This window comes from Fulmarus glacialis, unplaced genomic scaffold, assembly GCF_000690835.1.
Source record: "Fulmarus glacialis isolate BGI_N327 unplaced genomic scaffold, ASM69083v1 Scaffold46956, whole genome shotgun sequence".
Taxonomy (NCBI): domain Eukaryota; kingdom Metazoa; phylum Chordata; class Aves; order Procellariiformes; family Procellariidae; genus Fulmarus; species Fulmarus glacialis.
In genome coordinates, this window is record NW_009219649.1 from 1 (window position 1) to 8,831 (window position 8,831).

Genomic DNA, 8,831 nt, shown 5'->3' on the forward strand with positions numbered 1-8,831 from the left:
AATAATATATAATATTTTGTAATAAAGTAATTACAGAGCAAGTCCTTCAAACAATAAAGGCTTCATAATTTTAATAATGTACCGAACATATTTATGCAAACTAGCAGAAACAAGTTTAACTTTAAAAAAGAAAACCTACTGCAGAAACGCAACATACAACTTTTCAGTAAAGAAAACAAAACGGAGCAGCAAGCATCCTCCGGTACTACAAGAATTTGCTTACACAGGCAGAACAATTTTCATTTCTCCCCCAGAAATTTAAGAGAACAGAAAATAGATACAACCCCTTCTGCTTTACACTGTTACACTAACAAAAAGAGCTACAAAAATAGACTCAATCAGTATTTATGATAAAAACATACGTGGCTAATCTAATGGCTAATGCCACAAGTCATTGCATTAGGGAATGCTATATCCCAGTGAATTGCTAATATTAATCATCTGGGAGGAGCAGGAAGACATTGCTGGAAAAGTGCTGAAGTGCTTCTTTCCCAGCTGCAGACACTGCAAGAAAACAAACCAGAAATTATCGTTTATGCCCTACGATATCATTGTATCAGTTGTTGCATTCAAACCATGATTGGTTTCGACAGGTGCCACACGTGATTTTGCAGCACCACAGGATGTTATTTTGGACTTCACTATTACCGGAGCCTAGGACTCCTCTTTTTGGTAAATGCCAGATTGCCAGACCACACAAAAAGGCCCCTTGGCGTTCGCTCTTTGGCTGTTACATGTTATTTCGCCCAAATGTTCAGTTTCTTATCTCTTATTGACACACTCCCCCACCAAATTAAGCAAATTCTTGGTGGTTACTGGCACTGGCCTGGGAGGTGGTAAAGAGGGCCTGAAGCTCCTTAGACTGAAATGGTACCCTCTATTTCCTCAGTGCCTACTCCTTGACACCTATTTACATTTGTTAGGAAGAGCCTTTTTTTTTTTTTTTTTGAGAGAAAGCAAAATTCCTGCCTTTGTGCAGCACTGTCTTGCTGGCATGGAGAGTGCTCTCAGAAGCAGCTTCAAAACCCAGGTGCTCCATGGATGCAAGCAGGGAGTGCCTAGGACTCTGGCAAAAACGACTGCCAGTGGCAGTCATCACCTGCATGAAAGCAGATGTGCAGGGGCCTGGACAGCACTCGAGTCAGCCCTTAATCACAAAGCAGGGGGAGACTGAAGATAACTGAAACCATGAAAAGAAAACCATGGAAAAGTCAGACCAGGTCTTTATATGCTAAATCGAAAAGGTGCAATTCTGCAGCCAGGGAGGACTGCAGCTGCAGTCTATGCTGAAGGTAGCAATTAAAATTGGAAATCAGGAATACCAAGAAGTGGAACTAGGTAAACATTCATGGAGCATGTGCTGGGAAGGGTGAAACCTGGTAAGAGAAGATAAGGAACTCATGCAACAATCCATGGATAAGAATAAGATTTAGAATTCAAAAGCAAAGTAACTGCAGTAGCGTTACTGCCTCTTCGCTAATTAAGATGTTAAGCCTATTAATAACCATGCAGAAAAGGCAGAAATTTCCAATTAAAATTTCTGCTACCTATTTGAAAAGGTGGTGTATTGTGTGATGAAGTATTTTCCAACCCACGAGCAACTGAAGAGGCAAAGCATTACTAAAAATAAGCGTTTTCATAAACAGCATATATTAAAGATAGCCGACCCAGCATATCTTTAGGTAACTGAAAATTTCAATAGATTTTGGGAAAACATAACTGTTGCACTACAGAAGGGGAACTAGAACGAATCAGGTATAAATACATACCAATTTTCCAATATCCAAACCACGCTGCAGAATTTAAATTTACAGAAGATTAAAGGTTCAAAATGTAATTACAACTAGTTAACATCTTTTATGAAAAGCAGGCTTTAGTAAACCTCATTTTGCTCTTCAGAGAGATATTTTGCTTGATAAACCTACCTGAACAGACTTAGTACTTTTGTAGGGCATCGTCACAGTGACTCAAAACACCTTAACTCACGAGCACAATACTATGTCAATAAAATACACACTGGGTATACAAACTGGCAGATTTCAATGAGGAGCTTCCCCACTGGCTACAAGTCCGGCGAGTTTTAGGGAGGTTGTACAGATTTGTGATAGGACTAATGCATTTTAATTGTCTAATAAAATCATGCAAAAGGCAAAGCTGGGCAAAGCCACGTATTCTTACACAGAGCCAGAATAATGCAAAACAACAGAAATCATGAAGTAAAGCTGACTTTAATTCAGGTACAACTTGCTTTGGCAAAGCAAAAGGCAAAAATATCCATATAGAAAAAAGAAATGTAGGCCATAAAACAGGAGACTGTCCTGGGCTCTCCAAGAAACTTTTATTCTGTCTTAATGCTCACTGTGGTGCTGTGGCAAAAGCAGCTAAGAGGAATTGTGAATATATAAGCTGGAGCGTGTAGAGTAAAAGAGAAGAGGTTGAAAAATCAGCAAAACACCAGGAAGGAAACACAAGGGGATGAAGAAAACATTTACAGTTGAAGACCAGAGAAGATCCATTTGGCTATCAAAAGGCTATCAAAAAGAACTTGCACAGAAATAAATAGAGCATATGTTCACACATTTTAATAATGACAGCTTATTCTTATTAATAAGTACCCACACAAGTGGTAGATTTGCACTCTACTACAGGATTTACAACTAGGCAAATTCTTGAATGCAGAACTGAGCTCAGTCTGACTGAAAGATTTAGTGCAATGCCAGATAGTTTTAAGATTTGCAATACTAGATCATCTAATGTAATTAGTCCCCTTTGACCATAAGGTCTCAGAAAGTAATGTTATTTTTCCCCAAGCAGCATTTAGCCAGTTTTCAGACATCTCCATTTATCAAGGAAAAGATAATGCAAAAAGCATGGAATAAGCTAGGTTATAAAGAACAGTATTCTAAAACTGCGTATAGAGCACCCCTACACTACTTGCAATCATGAGCTGACCCTCTCGAAATTAAGCCTCCATTTCTATCACGCCATTTACAGCCCGTCAGTCTGAGATGAGATAAAACAGTTTCCGTCCCCTCTGCACAAACAGGAAAGAAACCCCAACCTACTCTAACGGAGACAGAGGGGACGGTTCTTGATTAAGGGGGCTTTTACCAATGAACCACTCTGCTAAATGCCAACATCAGCTAAGTACCAATTGCCTTGGAGGTGGCCGTACTTTTGATGAACAGCATCTAGGTTCATGAACTGCAAAGCTCTTTCAGAACTTTAAAGACACTACATAAATGTTTAAATACATAAAGAAATCCAAGCCTCTATACATCTCAGTAAGATCTTGACGACCAATTTCACATCACTATGCTTGCATTTACACTTGCATAGTGTAAACAGCATTAAAGATCAGGTGTACATTGAGCAAATAACAGCTCCAAACACTGAGTTGCAGCATCATGTTTATTTACATAGTATCTCTCAGAAAATTCATCACAAGCATGACAGAAACAAGAAGCTTCACAACAAATCCAGGTGGGATTTTTCTGTACATTATATTTTCAACAACTAGAAATACTTTATTAGCAATACAGATATATTTATACATTAAAAATCTATACAACGTCCCTTTCTCTCCCAATCTCCGAAACGTGTAGGTTCAGGGCCTTTAGGTCCACCCCTCTCTTTTGTAGCAGGATTGATTCCATCAGGGAATTCTAAAATGACAGGGAAAGTTCATTAAAATGCCTGTAATGTTGACAAATATAAAGATGTCACCATCTACGATGTTTGCCTCTTAGTTCCTTTTTCAAATACAAAATCAATTCTCTTTTGTTTTGAAAGGCAACCTTGAGTTGAACATTTCCCAGAGTCATACAACAGTAGTTTCAGAGAATTTTGTGACTACGGTCAGGAATATATTATCATATTCAGTTATGCAAATGAAAAAGCAACTCAATATCCAAAGGCACTAAAGAACCACAGATTCTCTCTCACATAGTGAGAACTTGTGTCACTCAGGTATGCTCTACACGTTCACTACATCTAAAACACCAGGGCACTTTCTGTGTTTCTTTAGGTCTCTAACTTTAAGCACTCAGGTTTTAGTTTTAGCTTTAATTTTAGAATTTTAGCCAAGATTTTATAATTATTCTTGTTTTTAAAACACCGTGTTTTCATGGATGCTGGTACGTTTTTCAAGAAATAGCACGTTGGTGTTTATCAACACCAGACTAGATACCTCAGTCACAGGAGTTACTATAAAGTCCTAAATAGCTAAATTAGACTTTTTACCTTCTAAAACTTAACCTAAGTAACCTAAGCTCGCTAAGTCACTGTGGTACCCTTTTAGGAGAGGGAGACTCTTCGTAAGTGGGGTATGAATGGGACTTTCAAATCTCTCTGGTAAGTGATGTGCTATGCTTACATATTAGTAGTTGTTCTTCTATTCCCAGCACCCTACTAGCCTATGCCGCCTACTCGAACACCATAGAGCTTTCTGCACCTCACAGTCAACATCCTTATGCTACTCAGTGCTCCCTTACTCAGGACCCTCTCTTAAGAATAGTAGCTTAGACCACCCATGCTGCACAATGGCCATCCCTCTAGCCATTGCCAAGCCATGAAGTACTTTTTGGCACAGCACCATCCTAGGCTCAGTGTTTTCTAATCCTGCACTAGACTGCAGGGCTCCCTGAAGCTCACTATACCCCCCACACCCCCTTGCCACGATGATCCTCCAGAGCCTCCCATATATATGCGTAACTCTGGGCTCATTCAGTCGTATCCCTACCTCAGCCCTGGTAAGCCAGACAAGTAATGAGGAGCACAGCTGAAAATGAGAAAAGGCAACAACAGAAATCCTGGAGAGCAGAGAAAAAGATGAACAGTGACGGAGGGAGACTCATGTAGCCACAGGCCTTAGAGAACGACATATTGGGATACCTCTTTAAAAATTCATGCAGACCAGAATAGGAAATGTCAGTATTTGAGCACCTCTGGCAGTACAAGGAGCGCAAATGCATCTAATACTATTTTGTAGATATCATCCCAATATCCAAGCAGTACTGATGTGCTGACAGTGGATGCAGAAGCTCAGAAGATTTCTCCATGAGAGCTACACAGCAGTGGGAATTCAAATGGCCAGCTTAAACTCTTACGTTTTTTCCTAATAACCATTGAGGACACAATGGGCAGTCAGCATTCTAACAAACTATTGCTAGTGTTATATGTAAAAAATATACAGGTACAACTAAATTCAAAGCCAAAAGAAACCTTGAGTCTTGCTCTAAACATAGAACACCTAAGCAAAAAGCGTAAGACAGTAATTATACATTTGTTTTAAATGAAGCAGTGACGGCATTTATTTTCTTGGGAATAAAAGGATGAGAATTAAATAGCTGCTTACACAGTAACTCCAACCCTGACTCAGTTCTCAAGTGAGTCACAATCTGAAATTGCTTGCAACCATTTCGGTAAAAATAATTTTTCAGTCGTTTTGTCATCTGGATATTCATAGTAATCTATGGATATATTAAAAAAGCTTGTCCTAGAGACCTCGAAATAGATAAGCATGGGTTATCACTACTGGTAAACAGCAGAACATCACACTATAGTGAATAAGATAAAGCATGACTAGCACTTTCAGTTAAGGAAGACAGCTAATTAAAAAGAAGGAAAAAAGAGATTCTTTCTCCTGTCTGGTAAAAAAGCGTATGTTTCTAGTGACTTCAGCAGTGATGTACCTGTGCCTTAGTCTTGTCGGGTTCTCTAAATGCAGCCCCACTAAGGTCACTGCAACACAATACAAATAGAAGCTCATTAGGTCTCCCTGGACCCCACCGAGTAGCTCAGGAAACTCAGTATCTGCTGTTGCTTTTCAAAACACTACCTGCAAGACTAAGAGAAAGACTGACCACGAAACACAGCACGAATCAGAAAACTTTTGTGGACTAAGAAATAAAACAGGCTTTTTGGATAATAAAAAGTAGCTGGTGCCCTCACGAGTTTACTACCACCATTTATAGCTGTACTATAATAGACCAATACCAGCTACATTCCTCCGAATCATGGAACGGTTTATGGTGGAAGGCACCTTTGGCAGACATCTGGCCCCAACCCTGCTCAAAGCAAGGCTGATGTTAGGTCAGGACATCCAGGCAAATAGGAGTACCTCCAAGACGAGAGAGATCACAGATTCTCTGGGTAACTTGTTACAACGTTTGACCACCCTCATTTTGAAGACTTTTTTCCTCATACATCATTTGCTCCAACTTGTGCCCACTGCCCTGTTTTTTTCAGAACCATTAAGCTTAGAAAGTGATTCTGAAGAGTGATGAATGCCTACCCCTCTTCTTAAACTGACATCAGCACCGCACCTCAGGGGTCTTGCCTTTAAAATATGGCTTTCAATTCTGTAAAACATGACTTACTTTCCAGGGGTTCCCTCTCTATACTGGACTCCTCTGGTTCATCAAATCGACCTACTGGTAGCTTCGGTTTCTTAAGTGACTGCTTAGCAGGTTCAGATCTTCCTCCTGTCTTAGAGCTGGTGCTCCTCACAGAGCTGCAAAGCAGTGATGACTCTATCAAACAAACAGACAGGAGTAGCATAAATGTGAGAGTTTAATACCGAGTAGCTCCATGACTGTTCAGAGCACCTCTGAAAAACCCTCACTTCAGAAACTAGGGAGCAAAGGAAAACGAACTCCAAATACTAGTTTAACATTCAACTCATGAACACCTAAGAAATCAGCACAGATAGTTATTTTTGGCCCTAGAACCATACGCAGGCAAAACTGTGTTAGTTGTATAACTCAGTTCACATAAACAGTGTATTTTAAACTGCTTGAACTTATCTTCACTGTTACCTTCTTGTATTTTAGGCTCTAAATAGTAATTATGCTATCATAGACCAGTACATTCTGTTTTCCTGGAGAAGTCCTAACCTCCCCCAAGAAGCCTGCTGATTTCCAGGTCTTGGCTCATTTCCAACAGCTTTTGAGTCAGAAAAAGCTTCTGCTTTCCCAAAAGAAAGTTTTAAAAAATAAAACGTTGTTCCCTTAGTAACAGGTTTTCCAGAATGTTTGTAGAGAATAGTTGGGCTTCCCTTATGATGGTAAAATAATTCAGCTGGTAGTCAAAAGCAGGACAAACTTTGAGCACATTTAAGTTCAATTATGTAACTGCATGCAAATGCTTTAATTAAAAGCATAAACTTTTTTCCTTTAAAGTCCTACTAACATTTTTTTAACATAAATGTAGAGGAAAGCCTATTAATATCCATACCTAAAGTGCTTTCAAGTAGTATAAAAATGGAGGTGCACAGATATTGTAAGTCATAAATAATTCAGGAGTTAAACAAGTAAAAAATTACTTATGAAGACCTCTCAAAATTTCTGCATTTGGTTAAAAAGCCAAATGTCCACAGTGAGCATAAACTACCCCCTAAAGATATTTTAGCTATAGACAGGTGCCTAAAGCTGCTCTGACTTTTCTCAAGAAGGAAGATTCACAGAAATCCTCCCTGTACCAGACTGGGTGCAAAGCACTTGAAAGAACTATTATTCTACCTTGCTAAACAGATCGCATAAGGAAACCTTCTCAAGCAGCATGGGTTTGACTCACCTACATATACACCAACCAGCAATTCACCTGTATTCCCAGAATCAGCATATTCATTCATCCTAAAATACCACAACCTTAACATTAAGCCCTACAGCCACATAAACTGTATTATGCCTGCCAACTGTTGCCAATGCCCCAAAGAAATAATTTTTTTTTTTTTTTGCTTTAAGCATGACATAATGGACTATCAACAGTGAAGAGTCTAATCTTTCTGCATAATTGGATCTTTCTACTCCTGCCAAGCATCCTGTCATTCTTCAGCAAGCTAAAAGAGAAGCTAGCTAGAAAATTAAAGCTGATATTCTAGTCCAAGTTCAATTAAAAGTCAGATTAAGGTACTCATATGAAATTGATTATCTCAGCAGAGAAGAGGAAAATCCATTTTCCTATTTGCAATACTTGATATTGTTGATCAAAATACATTCTTCTTGACACAGAGGTGATAGAAGTTCAATATTAAGTACCTCTGAAAAAGATGAGATGAACAATCAACTTTATCAGTAAACCACATTCTACAAACTGATCTTTGACTCCCTCATCCTTTATGGGCAGTCACAAAGCCATCCAATTTATTAATTATATAGCTGAATTTGAAAAGAAGTTGAAAATCCCAAGTCTTTAGAGTTGCTGCACAGCCAACATCCACAATATCCAGTCTTTTGAAGTGGCCCACAGACCGCAATTTATCGTAACAAAGCCATTCATGCACTGAGAGCTGGGCACTCATCGGGGGAGACAAGGAGCATCAGCCACATCTTGCCATGAACCTAACAGCCAAATAAAGCCTAGGAGGGCCCACAAACATCTAACATTTTTTCCCAGCTTTTCTACTAACATGTACTGGTCTGTTTCAGAAATACTGTATTAATAGGATCACAGAAATCTCAACTTTTGATGAAGAAGGAAGTGGCCTGACCTGCAACCCTACAGAATAGTCCAAGCTGAGCATGCATGGGGGACAGACACTGTTCTGCAGGCTACTTTATTTGTCCTCCAGCCTAGGTTTCTCCATGAAGAAATCACCTGAATTTCCTCACATAAAGGGCACAGACCAGTAACTTCCAAGGCCACAGTAAGTTTCCTCCCGCTACTCTACAAATATTAAACCATGGCTTAGTATTTTACTACCGTTTAAAAGCTCGCAGCAACGGCAGAGAAAGAAAACCTCCGGAACCGATAGTGAGGCCTGATAGCAGAAGGTTTGCAATATAGGGGAGAATATTAATATCGAGAGGGGGAAAAAAAAAAAGAAAGAA

General features: G+C 39.3%; 1 protein-coding gene across 1 annotated transcript; it reads right to left on the reverse strand.

The window, feature by feature from the left end:
* Positions 1 to 3,555: 3,555 nt before the first annotated feature.
* Positions 3,556 to 6,734, reverse strand: LOC104071906 (chromosome unknown open reading frame, human C6orf57). The gene is made up of 4 exons (XM_009580447.1): positions 6,666 to 6,734; position 6,620; positions 6,381 to 6,533; positions 3,556 to 3,665 (listed from the first exon to the last, which is right to left on the reverse strand). Exons 1-4 carry the CDS (start codon positions 6,732 to 6,734, stop codon positions 3,556 to 3,558), a joined length of 333 nt encoding a protein of 110 aa, XP_009578742.1.
* Positions 6,735 to 8,831: the final 2,097 nt, after the last annotated feature.